General features: G+C 40.0%; 1 protein-coding gene across 4 annotated transcripts in view; it reads left to right on the forward strand.

The window, feature by feature from the left end:
• il1rapl1b (interleukin 1 receptor accessory protein-like 1b) overlaps positions 1 to 25,987 on the forward strand; it is a 207,213-nt gene extending 181,226 nt beyond the window's left edge. The window contains exons 7-12 of one of the 4 annotated variants that reach the window (XM_084394789.1): positions 11,026 to 11,158; positions 13,850 to 13,995; positions 19,785 to 19,931; positions 21,098 to 21,268; positions 21,966 to 22,010; positions 22,846 to 25,987. In XM_084394789.1, the coding sequence (XP_084250915.1) occupies positions 11,026 to 11,158; positions 13,850 to 13,995; positions 19,785 to 19,931; positions 21,098 to 21,268; positions 21,966 to 22,010; positions 22,846 to 23,573 (1,370 nt within the window). In that variant the 3' untranslated portion in view covers positions 23,574 to 25,987. The remainder of the gene's footprint in view (positions 1 to 11,025; positions 11,159 to 13,849; positions 13,996 to 19,784; positions 19,932 to 21,097; positions 21,269 to 21,965; positions 22,011 to 22,845) is intronic. The other 3 variants (XM_084394790.1, XM_084394791.1, XM_084394792.1) reach the window with 3 other exon arrangements.
• Positions 25,988 to 26,023: the final 36 nt, after the last annotated feature.

Consider the following 26,023-nt stretch of genomic DNA (forward strand, 5'->3'; position numbering starts at 1 on the left):
TAATAATAACCTTTATTTTATAAAGCACCTTTAAAAGCAGCTTCTCAAAGCACTGTACACATAATAAACAATTGTTAAAAGCAACAAGAAACACATCAACAGGAAAATGCAAGTTTAAAAAAATATGTCTTAAGTTGACCTTTTAAAATGGCATAAGTCTGAGCTTCCCTAAGTTCAAGAGGTAGAGAATTCCAAAGGACAGGTACATAGAAAGAGAAAGCCCTGTCACCCACAGACTTTAAGCGAGTTTTAGGAACAACCAGCATGCTCGATTGTGAGGAGCTCAACCTGCGATTAGGAGTGTAGGGGTACAACAGTTCTGCTAGATAATTTGGAGCCAGGCCATGCAAAGATTTGTATGTGAGCATCATAATCTTGAAATTGACTCGGAACCTGACTGGGAGCCAATGCAAAGATTCCAAAACCGGAGTGATATGGTTATATATTCTGGACCCGGTTAAGATCCTGGCGGCAGAATTTTGTACACGTTGAAGCTTGTGTAGTGTAGATTTAGAAACTCCGGTTAAAAGGGCGTTACAATGGTCTATCCGAGAGACGACGAAGGAATTTATCAGCTTTTCAGCTACAGGAAAAGTTAACATCGGCCGCAATCTAGCGATGTTTCTAAGATGGAAGAAAGTTGTTTTAACAGTACTCTGAATGAAAGAATCAAATGAAAGATTAGCATCAAAAATAACTCCAAGGTTCCTCATTTTACTCTGGATACCCAAGACAGAGCCATCAAGAGTCAAAGACGAAGAACCAGCTTTGGAAGTTTGGTGACGGGAACCAATGAGCATAATTTCAGTTTTATCATTGAAACTGCGAGTGGGCATGGTTTCAGTGCCGACAGCGTTTGTGTTACGAGTGCTGAGAGAGAATCCACTTGCACGCACCCTTTTAATGACAGAACTCCACACGAATAAAAAGGAACACTTCAGAAACACTACACTTGAGAAAAATATATGGATTATCATATGTTACTTCAAATGTTTCCATTCGTTATGACGTTATGAAATGAGATTGGAGTAAAAACATGAAGCCTAATGTTTGCCGCGTTTTGCTCTTCAAACGCACAGCATGAGTGACTCAAACTCACAGCGCGTGCAGAGAACATTTACTGAAGTGATCGATCCGCTCCAAACTATGAAACATTATTGTTACCATATTATACATATCTACGTTTGAGCAGATATCCACAAACACAGTATTTAACAGTAAACACAGGCCTAAACATTATAATATTCACCATATTAGAGTAAACACTCATACTAGCCTACTTTTATCATGCTGTGTTTTATTATCGAACATAAAAACATCCTCGTGTCGGACATGTATATAAATTTAGCATTGAAAGGTTGCCTACCCGTCTAGTTCACATTTCAACATGTTTCTGTCTATATATAGATACATAAACATGTATGACATTAGGCTTCATGTTTTTACTCCAATCTCATTTCATCACGTCGATTTTAGTCTGGGACCAGTTTAACATGTCTTACCTTAAAAACCTTCTCATCTTCAAATCGCATTCTTCTAATTCTTTTGAGGTAAATCCAAGGTAAACAGCACAGCACAAACACAGTCTTCCAAACTCAATGAAAAGCAGAGGAATACTGAAGTCTCTTTGTTTTGAGGTGATGGGACGTTTACAGGCCTACGTTCCTTTGCGTAGACTATTTGCATGTCAGTCGCTCGTGCACGCGTGGGTGTGGTCACATTAGAGTTAACGAGGACCCGTTTGAGAAACATCATTGTTTTCATACGGATTACTTAGGCCACATTTACACATAGCCGGGTATTTAGAGAAACAAATATTTCTCCCCCTCCGTTTTCAAAAATAACATCGTGCACACAACATCGTTTTCAAAAAAGTTGTCGTTTACATCAACCCGCATAAATACGCCGTCGAGCAACATCATAATTATGCCAAACCTATGGGCGGCAGTGTAGGGAGAAGGATAAAGCCATGCAAGCCAATCAGAATCCTCAAAATCGACAACAACGAATAGCACGAGCGACTTCCAGTTCCTTTCAAAACAACAGACATGGCGCGAGATTCGTTTGTGTGGACAGACAGCGAAGCAAATGCAAACAGGCCAAAAACGTTTGCAAAAAAGTAAAAATGAGTACCACCTTAACAGCATCCATGATCAAATAGTAGCCAAACAAACTCTAAACATAGGGCGCTCACATGACGTAAGCATTTTCTGGCGCATAATGTGACGTTTGAGAACCTAAAACCCTGTTTCTCCCAGTAGACACGGCAACACATAACCGGCGTTTTCAGAAATCTCCACTTTGGCCGGAGTTTTTAGAAATAATCGTTTTCTTGGATAAAAACGGCGTTTTCGTGTAAATGACAGGCCAAAACGCAGGGAAATATCTCTGTTTTCCCATTGTGTAAACGGGGCCTTAAACAGAGAATATTTGTTTTTGATATAATTTATATCAATTAAAAATAGAGACTCCAAGCTTTGTAAAGACATACGTCTCAAGTCTGTATGACAAACATTCGCTGAGTTACAGGTCATTTTCTGCTGCATTTCAGAGTGAACTTCACATTGAGAGAGACGGGAGAATGCGCATCATGTTTATTTTCTTAATTTGACGAAAAACACAACATTTTGTTTTTATGATGAGTGTACACAAATAAAAGAAGACATTTAACAGTTTTGATTGAGGTATAACACTTGCCTGTATGGCAAAAATCGACAGAGTTATTTGAGTCTCTTGCGCGCCGGCGCGCTGGCCGACCCCAGAGGGTTACATTTCCTAAAAACAATGATATCAAGAAGAGGTGGATTAATTTTGTGAAGAGCCACCTTGATGAAGAGCTGAGGATCACCACCAACACCTGCCTCTGCAATGAACATTTTATACCTTATAGTTTTACAAACTTTCATCTGAGACAACTGGGATTCACTGATAATCCGCTGTTACTGGTGATGGGGCCGGACCGAGTATCTCCCGTCCCGGCCTTCATCCTCCCGTCCCGTAGGTGCCCCCCAATGAGTGTAAGTTCCCATGTGTGCTTATGTTATAATTGTAGTAGGTAGTCCGCAGTAACTCTACTAAATTTTGCAACCCTCTAACGGGATTCTTTTGTTTATATGCATCAGTATGTTTTACTAATTAGACAAGTAATTTCAACTATTGTCTGTGCACAAAGCAGTCCCTCTGTGAAACCGCGAGTGGGCATGGTTTCAGTGCCGACAGCGTTTGTGTTATGAGTGCTGAGAGAGAATACACTTGAATAAGTGGATTGAAAAACTTGAAAAACTCCACATGAATAGACAGGAATATCTGACCCAAAACACGAACATGTTCCACCACAGAAAACCGCATACAATGACTAGTAAAACATAACTGAAAACCAAGGCCCTAACCTAACCCTAACTGCAGATGTGTTCAATGACGGTAACTATTACAACTAATATGATAACAAGGAGAGACAGAAACCAAACAGGAAGAGAACACAGAAACAATGAGAACAGAGAAGGCACTTCAACATAAAAGTCCATACAAAACAAAAGACAGAACTCAAAGGAGCGGCTTTCAGACGCTCCTAAAAACCAGAAGTCTAGGAGGGAGGTGGAACGGAGACAGATCTAGGGTGGGATGGAGGGCCGAACCCTAACCCGTGTGGCGGAAGAAGGAGTGGAGACTGAGGTGGATCGGGGAGCCAGGGTGGAGCAGGCTGGACTGAAGATCCCCTCTTCGGAGAAGAAGACCACCAGCGCAGCGCAGACGGGTCTGAAGATTTTCATGGCAGATCTGGTGGAACTGGAGACCTCCACAGCTGATCAGACAAAGGGACTAAAGCGGTCTTTGGAGCGGTCTCCTGAGCTGAAACAGGTTCAGCCGACACTGGACTCTGGTCAGGGACTGGAGCCGATGTGTGTGTTGCCCCCACACACAAGATAGCCGTGGCCACAATGGTCAGCGCTGCACACTCTGAAGACTCATGCGTAGTGTCCATCTTGGCTGAAGACTGTAAATATATAAATAGTAAACTATAAGGATGATGTTATGTTCACTTAAAGAAAACTTACATGTATACTTGCAATGCAGTATAAAACTACTAAACCAGTAGTTTAATGAAACTATACTTCACAGTGTACCTTCATAAACTAAAAAAAAATGTGGTACAAGACAAGTATTTGACTAGTAAACTATCAGGATACTTATAGTACATTGATATTAGTACATAAAGTATACTTAAAAATATACAGTATTTAAATATATTAAAGGTCCCGTTCTACGTGATCCCATGTTTCAAACTTTAGTTAGTGTGTAATGTTGTTGTTAGAGTATAAATAATATCTGTAAAATTATAAAGCTCAAAGTTCAATGCCAAGCGAGATATTTTATTTAACAGAAGTTGACTACATAAAACGGCTCGATTGGACTACACCCCTCTACTTCCTTCATTAGTGACATCACCAGAACCGTGTTTAGACTAACCTCCGCCCACAGGAATGCTCCCTCAACTCTACTGGCTACTTGCGCACTTCTTATAACTTAGGCTACTGTGTTTACTCAGCTCTTACCGTGATTTTCTGAAGTAAAACTGACGCTTCATCTTTTGTGTCATGTACAATAAACTTTATTAAACTCATCAGTACATGTTTGATCATCATTCGGACCTGGTCCGAAACAGCAGACTTGTAGGCTGTTAATAAATAAAGGATACATACAAGCAGATGACAATACGTTATAATAACCGTAATTAAACTACTAAACCATACCTGTTTCATCTCTATACAGCACTCTGACTCTGTAGGCATTATTGTCCGACTCGAAATGAACGCCGTTACTGAGAGTTTCTGATATTATCATCATTCCATGAGATGAATTTGTCCTGACAGTCTGAGCGCGAGCTCATGAAGCTCCGCCCCCTGGGTCGTCCAGCAGCAGCTCATTTGCATTTAAAGGGCACACACTGAAACTGTTTTTCTGAGCCCCAAAAAATGTCAATTTAAACATGCTGTAAAAAATGATCTGTTGGGTATTTTGAGCTCAAACTTCACATACACACTCTGGGGACATTAGAGACTTATTTTACATCTTGTGAAAAGGGGCATACAACGGGACCTTTAAATTAACTTGAAGTACACTTCTTTTTTCGTAAGGTTTGCCAGCTGGGATCAGTGTTTAACGCGACCGTTGCTTGTGTTTGTATTGAGGTCATTCAGCCACACGTATACACACACTGCACTAAAGCAAACACATCTCCTCCTCCTCTCCTCCAGAGACAGGATGATGCTGACAGAGAGGACAATGTGTGTGTGGGACATGGAGAGAGTAGAAGCAAAAGTGGAGAGAAATGTGTGATGAAAGGCTTCTTGAGTTTCAGCAGGTAGACAGACTGATGTGACCTCTCCTTTACCTGTCGGAGTCAAACAAACGGCCTCTGCAGGACATGTTTAGCAGGGCGCAAGTCATTACACGATCTCCAAATCCTCTCGGCCGTGAAACCTCTTCCTGTTCCCGATGCTCCATCTGTGCACAGCACTCGGGGAGGAAAAAGCCCAGTGATTGACATGTCAGCACTTCCCGTCAGGGATTTATGCTGCACGGCTGAAAATGCTCCTGCACCACAAGGTCATAATTTAGCTTCCTCTCGGTTTACCTTCTCCCTGATAGAATTGCTTGTAATTTATAGTATTGTTTTAATTAAATAGATTGAGAGAGGCCTAAGTGCTCACGGTTTTAAGACAAGCTATTTTTTAGGAAGTACAATCTGAATTCTGAAACTCCCGCCTAGGACAGACATAAAGTAGAGCAATAAAGTGAAAGGCCACTAAACCAGGTAGTGGAATTAAACTGTTGTAGAAATATCACAGGAAAGCATGTACAAACTGACACAACCACACCTGCACAAAACAAAAGCAAATCAGGTGGTATCATGAGTAGTGTTTGTAAAGCGACAGAGGACCATCACATAAATGAATGATTGTGAAATGCAGGTTCCTACCAGGCAGTGTATGATGGACGACGATTACCCTTCACCTGGCCACAGGCGTGATGTGTTTATATGGAAATAGTCGATTGTCAGTATGATAGGGATATCTGATAGCTGTTCTGGGACAACGTTGCCCCTAACTGCTGCTGTAGGAACTGTTTCCACACCCCAAATCGATACCTTAATGCAGGGTTTCTCAAACTCGGTCCTGGAGGGCCACTGTCCTGCACAGTTTAACTCCAACCCTGATCAAACACACCTGAGCAAGCTAATCAATGTCTTCAGGATCACTAGAAACTCACAGCTAGGTGTGTTTTATCAGGGTTGGAGCTAAACTGTGCAGGACAGTGGCCCTCCAGGACCGAGTTTGAGAAACCCTGCCTTAATGCCTAGTGCGAAGAGAGAAGCTGATTCCACATCAGTGGCAGAGTCTTTATCTCTGAAATCTTTTAACATTTTAAAATACAGTTTAACTCAACAAAAGCAGTGTAATTCATCAATTAAAAAGAAATGATGGTAGCATTAAAAATTAGTTGTTCCTAAGTTTGTGGCAATGTTTCATTTTAAATGACGTCTATCTCCACTTTTAAATCAACAGGCGTTGATCCACCCTCTAAATCCACTGCACAAAAAGATTGACCAGTCACGCTCCTTGAATATGGTCTCCACTTGACTAAATCCTAGCAAGTACTTATCAATATGATAAGTGAGTACCGGTGTGTGATTGTCTATGTAAATAACAATTAATAACATCTGAATGTTGTACAGGGTTAGTGCTGTATATGTGGCTTCAGGCATCAGGAACATTTGTAACTTGACTTCTATTACAGTTTTTCTCGATTGTTTACACACATTTTCTGAAAGCATGCCTCATATTCTCAGAACTCTACACACAAATCCAAAAAAACACACACAATGGGCAAAACCCCTCAATGCTACTGCAAAATGAAACTTTACATTCAAAACAATGTTATTTCTTCTCAAAATGGTATTTTGTTTTCAAATGACACACACAAACCATCATATGAATAGACATTTATAAGAACCAGTTGAACACTGATGTGCTCAATGTAAAACACTATGATGAATGGAAAACACTTCTTCTCCATTCATCATAACGATTTAGGCCTTTTTTTGTTCAGTGTTACACTTTCTATAGACAGTACATACATAAGTGTGTTGTAAAATATCTGAGAATATTGTTTTTATACTCAGAACACACAAATACACGGTAACGAATATATTTTATTTTTCCCACAAAAACAATGTACACAGTGTACATCCCAACCAACACAAAGTAGGACATACAGTGGTCTACATACAAAACAACAGAAGAATTGACTGTATACAGTTACAGTAAAAAAAGAAAAATCCAATGTTGGCCTCCATTGCTCCATTGAAGAGCTGACCTTTTGCCCTTTTATGCTAAAGCTCTGATTGCTAATTGTAAAACTGTGTGACAGGTGTTTGCCCATGTGAAGAGTCAGTGTGCATATTTGAATGGCAGTGTGTTCCTTGTGAAAACAAGAGATTTTCTGCATGAAAATTGTGCCAAAAGCAGAGAATTGTGTGTAGTGTTTTGAAAAAAGTGTGTTTTAGAACTGCAATTTGAGTGTAAAGCAGGAATTGTGCTTGTAGTTCAGCAGAATTGGCTCAGGGGGTTGGTGAATGAGTTACATGTTGTGGTCATTGTGTCTCAAGTACCAGAAAATGTGTGTAAACAATCGAGAAAAACTGTAACTCTTGACTTCTTTATGTTTATGAATCCATAGTGTGCTCTTCACATATCTGCACAGCATTGTTGTTACAGTTTTTCTCAATTGTTTACACACATTTTCTGAAAGCATGCCTCATATTCTCAGAACTCACACACAATGGGCAAAACCCCTCAATTCTCCTGCAAAATGAAACTTTACATTCAAAACGATGTTATTTCTTCTCAAAATGGTATTTTGTTTTCAAATGACACACACGAACCATCATATGAATAGACATTTATAAGAACCAGTTGAACACTGATGTGCTCAATGTAAAACACTATGATGAATGGAAAACACTTCTTCTCCATTCATCATAATGATTTAGGCCTTTTTTGTTCAGTGTTACACTTACTACAGACAGTACATACATAAATGTGTTGTAAAATATTTGAGAATATTGTTTTTATACTCAGAACAAATATATTTAATTTTTCCCACAAAAACAATGTACATCCCAACCAACACAGAGTTGTACATACAGTGGTCTACATACAAAACAACAGAAGAATTTACTGTATACAGTTACAGTAAAAAAAAAAAAAAAATCCACTGTTGGCATCCATTGCTCCATTGAAGAGCTCACCTGTTGCCCTTTTATGCTAAAGCTCTGATTGCTAATTAATTAAAACTGTGTGACGGGTGTTTGCCCATGTGATGAGTCAGTGTGCATATGTGAATGGCAGTGTGTTCCTTGTGAAAACAAGAGATTTTCTGCATGAAAATTGTGCTAAAACAGATAATTGTGTGTAGTGTTTTGAAAAAGGTGTGTTTTAGATCTGCAGTTTGAGTGTAAAGCAGGAATTGTGCTTGTAGTTTAGCAGAATTGGTTCAGGGGGTTGGTGAATGAGTTACATGTTGTGGTCATTGTGTCTCAAGTACCAGTATTTGTGTGTAAACAATTGAGAAAAACTGTAATGAAGGTTTGATTTGATAGAAATATAGATTCACGTTTTATGTTTAAAATCACCTTTCCCTGTAGGTGCTTGAAAACACAGCACTAATATGAGGAGAGCAGTGACATTTTTCCAAGTAAGGATGTGCCACATCTGTTGGATCTGTAGAAGACTCTCTGTGAATTGGCTTGACCAGCATCCTTTTCCTCCATGTGTTGATGCATTTTAGACTGAAACAGGCTGAAAGTTGCAGATAACACTAAACCTGGGATTGTGGGATTCCAGTACACCTGATCTGTTGGTTGGGAACATTTGAGTCAGTGTTTGAATTCAGAAACCCTGTTATGACTTGGGTAATGTTCTTTCTGTCTCTCTCTTTCATGTCTGTCTTTCTCAGTAATGGCTTTTGCCCAACACAGGGTTCAGGTCAGTGTTCGGTCTTCACTCGACTGGTTGCTTGTGGCTTCACATCGGCCAGAACAAAAGTTCCTATTAAACTACTCGGAGGGAGACAGCGAGTGAGAAAGAGAGAGACCAAACGAGCAGAATGATTTGGGAACACATGCCATCACCTGACCACAATCCAGCTTACATATTCCTTGTACACTTATTCATCTAGAAAGTGACTAGGTCGTTCAGATAAGGTTTTGTTGTTCTTTTCCCTCGTTAGGGTGAATGAGGGTAATGAGAGAATCTTTTGGGACTGACTCTGCTTTGCCAGCAGGAGGCTGATCCATGATCCTCTCGTCTATTCTCAGTTGCCATTTAAATTCATTCATTCATTTTTTCATTCATTCACTCTCTCTCTCTGTCCTTCTGTCTAAATTGGTTTTGACACAGGAGGTCAGTTATGGCATTATGAAGGCTCAAATGCTCCCAACAGCGTTTTAATGAGCAGAGCAGCTTTCAGCCGTCTGGATGATCCTCTCCGCTGGATCTGAATGAATAGAGGCCAGCACAGACAAAACACAATTAACACACCATAGAGACCCGATTAACTAAGATGTGCTTGCACTGGTTTCCCAATTCATACACAAACACACCCACACACAGTACACTATAATGGTCATGGTTTTACTGAACGATCCTGAGCGTGGTGAGTATAGTACAGCGAACCGTGCTCAGGACAGGAGAACCATCTCAGACTAAAGGAGTAAACTTTGAAAACATTAGTCTTTAAAGGGATACTCCACTTTTTTTGGAAATAGGCTCATTTCACAACTCCCCCAGAGTTAAACAGTTGAGTTTTACCGTTTTCGAATCCATTCAGCCGATCTCCGGGTCTGGGGGTCCCACTTTTAGCATAGCTTAGCATAATGAATTGAACCGGACAAGACCATTAGCATCTCTCTCAAAAAAATGAACAAAGAGTTTCGATATTTTTCCTATTTAAAACTTGACTCTTCTGTAGTTACATCGTGTACTAAGACCGACAGAAAATGAAAAGTTGCGATTTTCTAGGCAAAAAAAGTGGAGTATCCCTTTAACGGTGCCTTCAGACCGTAACAGAGTTAACCGTTTCAGTTTAATTCGACATACAGGCATCTTGCTCAAGAAGCTTCTCAGAAATAAAATGGTATGCAGATTTTTCTGGAAGTACCCACTTTTCTATAAGTTGATTACAAAATGAAATCATGGCTTGACCTTTTAATTTTGTCCCCAACTGACGAACATAAACACAAGATAAAATAACCTAGGGACAGAATCAAGTCTGTTTCATAATACAGTATCTAAAATAACTATTTAGAAAGAGATAAATACGTAAAGCTAGCTTTAATTTCAGTATATTTTGTTTTATAGATAGGAAACATAGCTGGGTAATGGCACATGTTGACCTGTGCTGTTCTTCCTGAATCACTGTGCATCAGATGGTTTGGACTGTGTGTGCGACGATAAAAACACAGAGGTATTTGCCCTGACACATGTCTGCTGAAACTAGATTTGTGCCATTTCGATGTGTCATGTGTTAGAGGTGGTACCACAGTGGCCTCCAGTGGCCAGAAATAAAACACCAATATTTGCCATTCTGTCAAGATTTCAGCCTGATGTGAGTCTCAGGACTGTGCTCATTAATTCTCTCATAGACTTTTCCTTTTCACAATCTGCAGAACAGGATATTCTCATTAGCATCAGTTTTTAATTCTGTCTGACGGCTAGAAAGAAATCACTGAGTCTGGACTTTACAGCATCTCTGTATTTCTGTTAAAGCGTATGGTATCTACAGAAGGACATAGCTTATTGTGATGTCAGATTACAGTCTAAACTAATTTCCGTTCCACGAAAGAGACCAAAGAAAAACAACAGGCCGGGCTCAGTTTCTCTTACTGAGAAATATTGTAAACGATATTATTTTTCACAGATATCACACATAAATGGACTTCTCTTGCACTGTGTGTTTTTGCAGGCAGCCCGGTGAACCTGACCTGCCGAGCGTTCTTCGGTTACAGCGGGGATGTGAGTCCTCTCATCTACTGGATGAAGGGAGAGAAGTTCATTGAGGATCTGGACGAAGGACGAATCAGAGAAAGTGAAATTAAGTAAGTATGTTATACTAATGACACCCTTTCCTTTCATTTATCGAGATGATAATTCCTTTCATTTCCTTTCTGGATCGAGATTCTTTCTCGTGTAATCTCCATCTAAATTTCATTGACTCCATTAATTATGCAGTTTAGGCATATGCAATCTTAATCACATCATGATGAGTATCAGGCTCAAAGCAGATGATTGAATCTGGGCTCACCTAAACTAGATCCCAAACTAGGAGTTCCTAAGTATTATTCTAAACATTTGTGAGTGGTTGATGGAAAGTCTGGACTGCCTGTTACTGTAAGTCAGTTCATGTATTGAGCTACAGAGTAGCAAAAATGAGACTCATTAGAAGGTTTTGGAATATGTTTCAGGATACAAACACACCATGAGCATCGTAATACAGTCCGTATGCAACTCTCGCCAAAATTAAAGTCCACTGAGCTCCGCTGACTATGGCCATCAGAATGAACCAAGAGCCCTTTACAGTATTAATACGGTACATTGCTAATGCTGTGGGTGAATGTTGGATGAGTGTTTGACTGCATTTCTCATGTCTGGTTGGTATGTCAGCTATCATTTAGTCAGAACTGATCCTAAGGCCAGTGTGTCATTTTCTGCCTGTTACTGTGCCAGTGGCTGAATCAATTCACAGCCTGCTAATAGAGAACAGCTGACAGCAATGACAGCAGAATTTCATTTCTGAATCTGTACCTGAGATCCACTAGGTTTGGGTCTTGCAGCTCTGTCGTCCACTACAAACACTGTAATTAGTCTGATTAGTGTTGGTGAGCTCCTGTGGATACTGATCCGTATCAGTCTGAGATCACTGTAATGGTGTGAAACATCCACAAACATGAAAAGAGGGCAGAACATCACCTTATTCTTTTTGAACAAGAACAGAAACAATGTTTCTTTAATGATATGAATTCCCCATCATCCTCTTTCTCTCTCTGCAGACATAGTTTCCATGGCAGCTGCAAAGAAAAGACACTTCTTTTCTCTTCCATACCCTGTTATTTTTTCTTCCCCGTAGTGCTTGGTAGTCAGGTGTGTGTGTTTTATGATGGATGAGCTTTAGTTAATCATAATGTCAATGTCTGATTTTCACTTTATTCAGTGTGTCACTATGTCTGATGAGTGGTTGTGGTTATCAATAATTTCCTCAGTTGCTAAGTTACATTTCCTGATACTTATAACAAATTTCTACACACACAACTATACACAAGCATTCAAATACAAACTAGGTTTTTACAAATGTCAAACTTTCTTATATATTTTTTTAAATGCTTACACTCTTCTTCGAGTCCGTTGCAATTTCAGATGTCGTTCTGCCAGTATCTGGCGCAGGTCACAGCTGATGGGGTCGATTCAGCCAGGTCCTGGGGGCTGCACTGGGGGGCGTTTTCACACTCCAGTAGATGAGACATTGTCTGAACTGCTCCACAGCTACATGTGTCATCTGTCTGGTGGTTCCATGTTTTCATAAGTGCTTTGCACCTCCCCTGTTCCACTCGTAGTCTGTTGAGGGTCTTCCAGGTTAGCCATGGGAGGTCGTGCCCGCTGGCGAGACATTCAGTCGGGGTGATTCCTCTCTCCATCCAATCCTGGGCTCGTGTAGTTAGCTGGTTCCAGTCATCTTTCCAAATGTTGGTCCTCGCTATTTTTTTGGTTGTCTGGAGAAGTGGGACTGTCAGCAGGAAACTGGCTCTCGATTTCAAACGGGGTGGGGGTGCAACGTGTCCGTGCAGGGGGTGCCTGGTGTCAAACTCCTGTGTTCTCCGCTCGTCTTGGGCAATGATGGATCGTCTGATGTAGGGGGGGGCAATGCCAGCTAGAGCATAGAGGCACGGGACTGGCGTTGTCTTTATACATCCCGTGATAATGCGGCAGGTGTCGTTGAGGGCTATGTCAATCAGTTTGGTATGGTGGGAGCGGCTCCAGCTTGAGCACGCGTATTCGGCTGTGGAGAAGCACAGGGCTAGGGCAGTTGCACGGATGGTTGATGGATCGGCACCCCATTTTGAGTTTACCAGTTTGCGCAGAATGTTGTTGCGAGTGTTGATCTTGGCTTTGGTATTCTGGAGGTGAGTTTTGAAAGAGAGTGTCCTGTCGAGTGTGACTCCCAGGTACACAGGGTGAGGGTGGTTGAAGAGTTTGTGGCCATCCCATGGGATGCTCAGTTCTTTTTTCGCATCTCGATTTTTGAGATGGAAGCTGCATAGTTGAGTTTTTGATGGGTTCGGTTTCAGGTGCTTACACACTAAAACTAGTACTCATTCACTCATGTACCTAATCTTCAGACCAAGTCTGCAAAACTGCAAGCACTTCTCTGATTTACACTCAGTTTGTAATTGTGAAACAAACTTTTTGCAAAACACTAAACACAATTCTCTACAGTAGAAACATCATTCAAAACTAATAGGTCTTGTGTTAGATTTAAAAAAACACTACTATGTAAATGGCACACTCTTTTACCGATTGCCTACAGCCAACGATCATTTCATTTATTCATTTATATAGCACAAATAAACCCAACTATAGTTGACCACTGTTGTGGTCATCACAATTGATCATGATAATTCTATAGAGCTGGCCCATTACCATGCCAATCACTCCGAGAGTTGTCATGACAGAACTTGATTTAAATTATAGATGGTTGTTGAACAGTTCTCCTCTTCTTCTCTCCACCATTCCAGAACTATTCGGGAGCACTTGGGTGAGCAGGAAGTGTCCATCTCACTGACAATAGATGCCGTGGAGGACAGCGATCTGGGAAACTATTCATGTTATGTGGAAAATGGCCACGGAAGACGACAAGCCAACATCCAGCTCAGCAAGAAGGGTAAGAGACACTTACAGTTTTTCTGAATTGCTAAAGCACCTTTCTCGAAACCATCACCCACTTTCTCAAAACCTTATACACAAAACCAAATCTTCAAACTACATTCAGAGGAGATCTGACTCTTTTGGAAAAATCCAAATCAAATAATGCTTTCAGATTATACACACAGCCAGTCAATATTATAAACACTACAGATCATTCATTAGACGCTACATCAAAAAATGGAGAACAGCATCCAAAGCATGCAATTACAGAAAAATGGATATTGTAACAAACTAAACAAAATCGGCATCACGTCTTCAGGTTGGGTCCGGCCTGAGGACTTTGTCCACATACCAGGCAATGTGGTCTCTTGCCAGGCAAAGGGAAAAACCTTCTAGTGTGCCGATCCAGCCTTGACACACCTCGCTCTTCCTCGGTGTTTGGTGTTTTTAGCCCCCAACGGCGCCTTCCAGGCAGCGAGGGGATGGGTAGGTTTAAGGTTGAGGTTAGGGTTAGCTGCCTCTAAGGAGCCATTGGGGGCTAAAAACACCATCGAGCCTCTTCCTCATCTTCATCCTCATCCTCATACACATACACATCCGCCTCTGCCTCTCAGATTGTTTCCATCTATTGTTCATATCATCATTCACTGCACCTGTGTCACCTGTGCACTCTGAACTGGCTTAAATTGTACAGTTGGTTAGATCACATCATTGTAAATAAGTGTGAACAATTTTGAGTCACTGTGTGTAAACGATAACAACTGTGTTGTAGTTGTTTTCAACTTTTGCATGTCTGTTTTTAGCGTTTTGCAACAAAAGTGCATATCTGTGTGAAATGTGTTTAAGTGAATGAGAATGTGTTTAGAGTTTTGCAAAAAGAGTTCATGAGATTTGCAAATGGTGTCTAACTGCCTGAACTTGTTTAAGGTTTTACAGAAAGAGTGATTTATTCAACAATTTGGTTTAGGCCTTTGAGAATTTGGTTCAAAGAATGAGGTTTAGTGTTTTAGCAGTTCAGAAAAACTGTAAGAGGATTGTGCACCAGATGCTAACATTTGAAACCATTGTTTCCCATGAATGTACAGCACACACCGCTGCTAGCGTCAGCGTCCACCAATTCCATAGACTTCAATTCATTCATTCATTTTTATAAATGAACCTGCATTACAAAGTTTAAAAGATGCATTGTGTAAAGGCAATTTTCCAGTAACAAGTTTAATGCTGTTTTGTGTTTTTATGTTGTTTATTGTAGAGCAAAAATATCCATGTGGCTTGCTGATTATTTATCGGGAGCTCTCAGTTTTGATGAAAACAACTCGATGTTAAAGTTATTTTACAGTAAAATCCAACTATGGTTGGTCAATGTGACAGGCTGTGGTCTCAGGAAACCAGTATCCTTCCTGATTTTCAAAAAGGCCTGAATTGGGGAATTGAGATGTGATGTTTTTGGTTTATTATCTGGAAAAATACAAATTTTGTCTATAGATGTTTTGTTTAAATTAACTGTTAAAAAAACAATAAAAAGAGGGAAAAAAGCTAAATGTAGAAATATCCCTAACTCTGTGCGGAGTTCAGACAGGTTTTTCCATGTCTGTTTGTTCATTGTGAACTTGTCATGATGCTTCTTAACATTCTTTCCTCTCCTTCATCTTTCTTAGAGACCTAGTTGCCTTTAGTTGAGAATATTTTTACATAGTCAATCATTTCTCTTTTAAAATATGAATCTGAAAAATTGGTTTGATGGCAGACTTATCCTGTTCACTCGGTACATGAAAGAGATTGACTCTGGGAATGAAGCAGATTATGGTGCAGTTGAGATTCACTCTTCACTCTGATGTTTATTTCATGCCTTTAGTGCTCTCTAAGTAAATATACATCTATATGAACAGATTCCAATTCACTACAACACTTGACATTTGTTTTTATTTTAAATTCAAAAGGCTCAAATGAGGGAAAAACAAACATTAGTTTGTCTAAGCATACATGTCATGTTGTGTATGTTGTTCTGCCCACACACACATCCAAGGGTTAGGCCTTTAATGATGAGTTAGGGCTGCACGATTAATCGAAATGATACGACACGCGTTTGGCAAAGGCTGTGATTATGATCAGTAGTAAATGTTGCTCCATCTGAATGCCAGAGGGCGTTCTCGCGCAGAAACACCAAATATGCCCTGCATAAGTAGATAATGCACGTTATTCCAGGAAATCCATATGGGCATCATACTATTGCTGTAGCTGAAGAAACAGAAGATTTAAACACTTTGATTGATTTATGAAATGTTGTCTTTTGTTGGACAAGAGTTGTTGGACAAGAGTTTGTTGGATAAATGCTTCTCATGTTTGGAAAGATGTTTGTCGTGTGTTGCTTTTTCGAATACACATTATAAGTGACTCAAGCTCGCAGTGCTTTCAGATGGAGTAGCGTTATTACTGATCACAGAGCCATACGTCACTGACAAGCTGCGTATTAAAAATATTTGCAGCCTTTGCGATTCCGTAATCGCAATAAGCCAAATTGGTTTAAGCGCGATTCCATGTAAATTGTGATTAATCGTGCAGCCCGATGATGAGTTATCATCAGATCCCAAAACCTGTGAACTGGGCTCAATGACATCTCAGTTTGAATACACTGTAGCAGTTTAACTCACACGAGGCACCAGTTATGTAAGGGTTCTCACATGTTTTAGTCACACTTCACCGAAGGTGAAAGTATCAGATGACTCTTTCCTTCTCTGATTGCAGGGCACCAGAAGATTGTTGAACAAATAAAAAAATTGTCAATTCAAGGGAGTTTGTCACTTGATTAATCTGAAGGATTTGTGAGATATCAACTAACTTTTAGAGCTTCTTACTGTATTATGAGCACAAGGAAGACTAAATTAAAACCACTATTAAAAAGATAAACATGAGTAAATCAACAAAACTACTAAATTAATACAGTGAATGATAAAAGAATAAAGTGCATAAGATGCATAAAATACAAGTGATTAAGTTGGCTGTGGCTATGACAGAGTTACATTATCTTATAGAAAGATAAACTATTGTTTCTCTGGAACCTATAAGGTGAAGAACCTTATTATGCACCAAACATCATATCCTGATAATGTACAACAATGCCAAGGTCTCTGGAAAGAGGTTTGGTTAAGTGATATTTATGTTCCATGTGGTCGAGTGAGCAGTCCGATGGTGTGGATGTTTTCCACTGTTTGTGCTGGGTGACATTACATTGGGAAAAGGAGCCCAACAGCCTTGAACATAAAGATCTGTGGGATACTGATCTGCCGAAACACCAAAAGGGTCCTAAAATCTGGAACACGCAGACGAAGGAACCTTGAAGTGAAAACCTTGCTCGCCAGAGCTTAACCTTGTTGCAGATGTGTCTGTATGTCTTCTGCCACTCTGTGCCAGAAACTTAGAACTTGGTCAATCTGCTTTTGTCTCTCTCTCGGGATGCGCTGCAGTTGTAGTTGTCTTGCTGGATGAAGACTCTAAATGTAGTGTAGCCCACCCTTCTTTCCCCTTTGGAACTCATTTGAATAATCTAAAGCACACAGTTAGAACAGTGTACATTTCTCACTTTCCAAATCAATACCAGAATACCTTTGGCAATGTTCTGAACACATACTGTAGATTCCAAACAAGATGTAAAAAGATTGAACTGTCTTTCTTGCATTGATTTGTAAATTAACAACTGAATTAACTGCAAATAACTGTCCCTGAGAATACTTATTTCTCTGAAAAAGTATGAAATGGATGTGTCATAGTTTACATCAATTGTAAGGATTCCAAACATAGTTATGAATGGACTCTTGTGGCTTCTCAGCCAGCTCTGCCATATCCAAAATGTCCCAAATAATTTGTATGACGGTCCAGGCTTAAACCTTGGGGAGGTGGGGGGCAGAAACCTCCTGTGGACCAATGAGAAGACACTTTTGTGTGTCTCCTACTCTCTTGATCTTTTGATAATCACAATCACAATCAGTGCGTATAGTAATTTATTAATGATGCCTGCTGGTGCTTCCGTTTCTGGTTGAAGATGTTGAGGCCAATTTAAAAGCATCTGTTTAAAAGCCTGTTTCCCTCACTCATCTCTCTGTTTATACTCTCACACAACTTCTTTTCTTTTCATTGTGTGTCTATGTGTATGTGTCTTTTGATGCCTTTCTCACCCTGTGTTTGGTCTCTTCGAACAGAAGATGATCCAAATGACTGAATGCAGGAATTCCACATGAGATACATTTGTTCCTGGTACATTTGTCTGATACAATGTCCATCTAACAGACACATTGAGAGTTCAAGGAGTTGAAAACAGCCCTGCTCCACATCTCAGCAGAAACAGCCGGTGCATCTGTTGAATCAATGAAGCCGTTCCCTCACCTCTGTCTTTCATTCCAGAATGTTGAACACAAACACGCGATTGCAGCCGCCATCTCCGCTCTGACACAATCAAACGTCACCATTGAACACATCTGCTGATGCAGACCTGACATGACACTAGAGCACAAGACTTGCGTCTGCTGGGTCTGTCAGGTCTGTCGCAGCGTGAACTCTGCCCATTTAAAGAGCATTCATCTTCATTGAATTATCCTCTAGCATTTCACATCGCAGCAGCGAATTCTCCGATAAATTTGGTCCTCACAAGTATAGCTAAACATGCCCACTGACACACACGCAGGCACATGCTCACACGCGCACACACGCGCGCACACACACACACAAATTCTCTATTTTTGTAGGGACTCTCCATAGGCGTAATAGTTTTTGTTTTTATACTGTAGAAACTGTACATTCTCTCCCCCTACACTAACCCTACCCCTAAACCTACCCATCACACACACACACACACACACACACACACACACACACACACACACACACACACACACACACACACACACACACACACACACACACACACACACACACACACACATTAACCCTACCCCTAAACCCACCCATCACACACACACACACACACACACACACACACACACACACACACACACACACACACACATGTCTGGTTCACTATCTTTGTGGGGACTCTCCATAGACGTAATGGTTTTTATACTGTACAAACTGTATATTCTGTCCCCTTACACTAACCCTACCCCTAAACCTACCCATCACAGGAAACATTCTGCATTTTTACTTTCTCAAAACAACTCATCCTGTGTTATTTATAAGCCTTTTGAAAAGTGGGGACCGCTGGCTGGTCCCCACAATGTAGGTGATCTCAGGTTTTACTATTCTTATGGGGACATTTGGTCCCCACAATGTAATATAAACAAGGGCACACATACACACACACACACACACACACACACACATTAACCCTACCCCTAAACCTACCCATCACACACTCACACTCACACACACACACACACACTAACCCTACCCATCACACAAAACTTTCTGCATTTTTACGTTTTCAAAAAAAGATAGTTTAGTTTGTTTATTAATCCATTTCCCTTGTGGGTTAGGGTTAGGGTTTTAGGTTTTACTATCCTTGTGGAGATATTTGGTCCCCACAATGTAATATAAACCTACACACACACACGCATGCACGCACGCACACACACACACACACACACACACACACACAGAGGAATAAAGAAAAGGTTTGTTCCTTTGCATTTGTTTGAAATGTTTAACACACATAAAGGAATGAACAGTGTCAGGCATCCTGAACTGAGGGACAGACGTGTGTATCTAACCTCATCACTTTGTTCATTGACAGAGTGAGTGTTTGTTGAGCATATTATAACTGTCTCTCTCTCTGTTTCTCTCTCTCTCTCTCAGCAGAGCTCATGTATACGGTAGAGTTGGCTGGAGGTTTGGGAGCCATTCTGCTGATGTTGATATTTTTGGTGTCACTGTATAAGTGTTACCGAATTGAACTCATGATCTTCTACAGAAATCACTTTGGCAGTGAGGATGTGGACGGAGGTAAGAAATGTTATAAAGAAGTTCTAACAATCCAGATAGAACACCTTAAAAAAAGACAAATTCATTAATTTTCTTTTCTTGAGTTATTATGGTGGATCTTTTTTTTTGTTGCTGTTTTTCCTTCACAATAAATGAATCAATGAAGAGGCATGAAGCATTAAAATGCTTTATCGGCCAAACATTTGGTCAGATTGTTGAGGAACATATTTTTATTAACATTAACATGTCCCAAGAAAAATATTTGTAGATATTTTTAGTTTTGCTATCATTGTGTCCCGCAGATATAGGCTGATTGCATATATAAATAAGAATAAATAATGAAACACCATAATCCTCATAAACAATCAGGAGTTTCTTTAAACCATTTATGTTAAATGTTGTGCACAACCTGATAACAATGGCCATATGAGCCAACATGCCCATACCCAAACACATTTAATCAGCTGTTTCTTTTTCCTAATTGCCTAATTTTATTCCTGATTTTATTTAAAAAAGAAAGAAAAAAGAAATCTTTGATCTTCTCAGTTTTATGTTTTGCGTCCTGCTCCTGTGGGGCTTTTCTTTGAAAGTTTTAACTTCAGCTTTTGGGCCATGTGTGGATGTGAACAGGTGCCTCTGTGGCAGATGGGGAAGGAAGATAGGAAATGATAAGGCAGATGGGCAGTAAAACACCTTTGACTTTAATTTACTATTAAACTTTCTTTAATTGTGCCTCTCCAGGAAGGCAGAAACAGATTTTCCATTTGCTCAAAGTTTAAAGGAATCAGGATTTGTCCATTTGTAGTGGACAGTAGACAGTCAATACTGAGCATGGCACTTCCTCATAGACACACAGGCAGATTTACTCAAAGTGAATTTTATCCACACGGGTAAATAAGGTGAAGAAAACACCTGTCATTTTAAAGCCTGTTACCTAAAGCTGCTTTTCATAATGAATCTCTGGCAGAGGTTTGTGAGTATATTTCATGTTTCTAGGCACTGCACCAAATTCAAGCCTTTTGAGATCCAGATCCTTCATGAACACAGTCGAGATGTGTGGCGGTGTAAAGGGAATCCTGTAGCTACTGCTCATGATAAAAAATATTGCTGCTGTTACAAGTCATGCATGCTTAGTGTGGCGAAGAACTGTTTAATTGTAAGTCTCCATTCTGTTTGTGTGTTGTAAGAAAATAAAGATTATGATGCGTACGTGTCCTACACTAAAGTGGATCCAGACCAGTGGAGTCAGGAAACCAGAGAGGAAGAACGTTTTGCTTTGGAGATTCTGCCAGATGTTCTGGAAAAGGATTATGGGTATAAACTCTTCATTCCTGACAGGGACTTGATCCCAACTGGAAGTAAGTTGCATTATTTGTAAGGTGTGTGTGTAAACATGTATTATGTGTGTGTTCTTGTTTGTGTGGAGTTGCATCTTCATCCTGTTGAATGTTGTATGGAGAAAGTTTCATGTTTATTTTCATGTCAAGTTACTTGTGTTTGAGAAGCTTTTATCTGTTTGGTCTGTGAATTTCTCAATTCAAAAAAATATTTTAGATCTGTTATCTGTGCTTTCAGTGAAGCTTCTTGAACAAGTTTGTTTGTGCTTTTGTTTGCTCATCTGACTTTACACATACTGTATCTGTCTTGCCCTTTAAACTTAAAAAAAATTCCATGTGTGTTTGTCTATACTTATGTCTGTTGTCCAGGGACTGTTAGATGTTAATATGGGACAAGGTGCTCATAATCAGGGCTAATTAAGCACTGATTTGATTTTAGGAGTTAAACTCATAATTGCTCTTCAATGAACAGCTCAAGCCATGTTTGATGTGAAAGACTTTAACTAAAATTGCAGCAGTGTAAAGTATGTTACTCTGTTAGCCCTGCAGTCCCTCAGTCCCATATTAAGATGGATAAACTGGTGATTCTAACTGAAAATCCTAAGGCAAAAAGATACAGTTATGCCAGTTTCTCTTGTGGAAGTCCTTGCTTTTTTTCTGATTGAGTTTATGCTGAATCGGCTGATCCGACTTTCAATGTTGAAATATTTATGTCTAGGTTTCAGCAATGATCATTTCCAGGATGACACAAGACTCCTTAGAGGTATTCTTCCCTAGCCTTTTCCACTTGTGTCAAAAAATCTGACTCACACCCTTTTACAAACTTCACTTTTGGGGGAAATTGGGACATGGCGTTGAGTTGAACCGGATTCAGGTTGAACTGAACACCATCATGCTCTGAATGTGTAAAATTAGAAGAAGAGATCAGTCTCGTGATCTGTTTAGTTCTTCCTAACCCTGTTAGAGAGCAAGTGCTTTTGTGATTTAGGGAGATAATCGTGCATGAGTGTTTAACAGCATTATTATGTTTTTATTATTTATTGTAAATTAAATAGTCACTGTCATTTTCCACAATAAGACCTTTTGGACAAGATGTGTCTAGTCATCTAACACAGACACGCACACACAGAGATTGCCCTCTCTTTCACTTAAATACCATTTGCAGACTTTTTTGTTAGGGTTAGGCCAAAGTAATGCAGCACTGTAACGAGTTTTGTTTTCTCATCAATACTATATATAAATCAATGGTCAATATATAAAACTGCCTTGTTCAGAGACTTCAGCTCAATGAGATCAGAGCAAAATTTGTGTTTGATGTCGCTTTGTCTGTCCTGTTCCCCCATTCTGTGTTTTCAGTGTTCCCTCATTGAATCATTTTGCTGTTGTCACACGTTAGTGAAGTAATTTGATGGAGAGCCTAACTCTGCACACAGTGCTATGCTATGGCAGTATTTAGGACACATTAGATTTGCGTTTCCTTCTGTTTTATTTGCATGTTGTCCTTTTCAAAGCAAAACAGATTGAATAAAAACAAGAATGATGTGTGAAATGTTTAACACATGGAAGCTATTGATGTTCTGCCTCTCTCTCTCTCTCAGCCTACATTGAGGATGTGGCTCGCTGCGTTGACCAGAGTAAACGTCTCATCATCGTTATGACGCCCAACTACGTGGTGAGACGCGGCTGGAGCATCTTTGAGCTGGAGACTCGACTGCGGAACATGCTGGTCACCGGAGAGATCAAAGTCATCCTCATCGAATGCGCTGAGCTGCGGGGAATCATGAACTACCAGGAAGTTGAGGCTCTCAAACATACCATAAAACTGCTAACGGTCATCAAGTGGTCGGGACCCAAGAGCAGCAAGCTCAACTCCAAGTTTTGGAAGCAGCTGCAGTATGAAATGCCCTTTAAGCGTCCGGAGCCCAAGTTGTCGCATGAGCAGGTGCTGGACGTCAGCGAGCAGGGCCCGTTCGGTGAGTTGCAGACCGTCTCTGCGATCTCAATGGCCACAGCGACGTCCACCGCCATGGCCCCCGCTCATCCTGAGCTGCGCTCTACTTTCCACAACACGTACCACACGCAGCTGCGACAGAAGCACTACTACAGGAGCTATGAGTATGACATTCCTTCCTCTGGCACCCTCCCGCCTCTGTCAGCACTCGGTAACCAGCACACGTACTGCAACATCCCCATGACTCTGGTGAACGGCCAGCGAGCGCCGGGGAAACTGCCCCGTGAGCAACAGCCCATAGAGGAGCAGCTCGTGAACAATGCTATGCTGCCACTCTTGCCCAGGGAAACCAGCATTTCCAGTGTGATCTGGTGACATCGCCGGCAAGGGGCCGCTTCCATTGGTCGAATGTTAATGGCACTTTTTAAGACCCTTAAAAACTGCTGCTGTTGACTTTGCACCACGACTCACAGGGATTCGAAATAAGGGGCAAATACTCGAGACATGCAGTTGAGATGAGAGATTAGGAAAGCCCATTCAGTTTCATTCTCTCACTAACAGCTCATTCATGTACTCTCAAGGAATACAGGGTCTTGTACATATCGTTTGCAGTGTCTTTGTAGCATTGGTATTTTTTCAGTTTAGATTTTCTTTATTTTTTACCATGTCTGATTTGTTCTTTTCCCCCTTATTATAACATGACTGAGCAGAGACACGTGAGACAGAGTAAAGGCTGACCTGATGTGTTTTTCTCTTGACCTACTGTTTGAAATAATACTTGTTGTCTGAGTCATTATAGAATTTGTGCTGGTCTGATGTTTTCCTCTTTGAGATTACATTTTTTGTGGTTGGTTGATGAAATCAAGGAAAAACACCTTTATGCAAATGCTACTGAGGCCTGAAAGCTCTTCTTCTTCCTGAATGAACGGCCGAGCAGACGACATTCACGAGGAAAAACTAGATGTCCTTATGATGCTCTAGTGTCTCTGCTGCTCTCTGTTTCTCTATTTAAGATATTGAGACTTTCTATTAAAAAGAAAGAAAAAAACAGCCTTGCTTTTCAGCTTGATAGGGAGAACTTAAGAAAAACTGTATATTATTTTAACATTTTTATAACAAAAGAATTTGCTTGGAAAGACATAGTCACATTTCATTCATTCCTCTAATGGATGCACTGGAGAGACATTTTAGCTCATCAATTAATCTCTTTTCATAGAGAACAAACTGACAAAAGTATTTTTTATGTCCCTGTCAAATCATGGATCAGCAGGGGAAAACCAATATTTGTGTTTTAATTTTCCCCTTGATACTGGCATAATTTATGAGAGAGCATAGCAACTAGATATGTATTCAATTTATAATATAATTATCTCTCTCTATATATATATTTGCAAAGACATTTTCACATCAGAAAAAGTGCTTAATCTGTCTCTAAATAGTTACATTATTTGTTCTCTTCACTGCACATTTAAACCTGTTAACCTCCACTATAGTGCCTCCAGCTGCTCCACAACAAACACCACCAACAGGTTTGGAGTGTTACTGCATTCTGTCACTGTTTATAAGGTACTGCCATCACATCACTTCTCTCCACCTCATCAGTGTGAATTTTTCCACGTTCTAGTGATTGTAGAAACTATCATTAGGGGAAGGAGCAGACCTGGGCAAATTTTTACCTCATTTTTTACAATGGGCCAGTCCTGTGTCATTAACTAGGGGCAGCTTACACACACCTCTACTCTTGTAGCTGAATGCAAGACAAGTAGAGGACCGAATGAAAGAAAAGCGAATGTCCAATATATTTACGAGGGTCAGTTAGTCAGCCCTCGTGTGCTGGACTGTCCAGGCATTCATTAATGAAGCTGTCCCTTCACACACACACACACACACACACACACTGCACAGCCTAGTTCTGAGTTGTGCAGATGTTCAGTTTTGTTTTAGATGCCATGTTTTTTATTAGTCTCACTGTCAATCTAATGAAGGCTTTACATCAATAACTCACAACTCTGTTAGCATGTAAATGAAGGGAAATCAAAGCTGGCAATTAGCGATGGATGCATAATTACTATATTTTTCCTTCTCAGTTGCGCTGGTGGATATCAGGGGTAAACCACCCTGGATTTAAAGTAGGCGAAAAAAAAGATCAAAATCTTCTTACAAATTCATTGTTGTACCAATCTATACAGAACAGCATAAGATGTGTTGTTCACATTGTATTTGATCAGTAGTGCCAAAAGATGATATGCAAAAATCTGTAACTCACAGAGGCGAGAAAAAGAAAACAGGGTTGTGCCAAGCTTCTCATTAAGCATTTCATCTCAAACAGACCCCAGATTTCCAGTTTGTTGATGCCATCTCTGTTTGGAATAATCTGTTGGTGCTGAGCTCATCTCACAATCACTGACCTGCTAAAGCCCGAGTGAATGACACCAATCTGATTATTTCCACATTATTATTTTACTTTTAATATTTTTACAAGGATTTTTTTCTTGTATTTTATATTACATTGTGTAAATATAAATTGAAATGGTAATAAAATGAAGACAATCTAGCTAGATTTATGAAAAAAAAAACTGCTGGCATTTTCAAAGAGAGTGGCAAATTGTTTCATGAACATTTCTGATATTACTGATCAAAATAATAATAATAATAATAATAATAATATATATAGCACAGAATTAGTCTCTGGCACTTTCACCAATCTTACACTAAAGATTAAGGTTCTGTTTGTCTCCTGTTTTTGAATTTTTCTCTTTTTTATTCTGTATCTGCAATGTTAATTGAAGAGAAACTATCATTAATAACAATAAAATATACATTTA

This window comes from Rutilus rutilus (genome assembly GCF_951802725.1).
Source record: "Rutilus rutilus genome assembly, chromosome: 22".
Lineage (NCBI taxonomy): Eukaryota > Metazoa > Chordata > Actinopteri > Cypriniformes > Leuciscidae > Rutilus > Rutilus rutilus.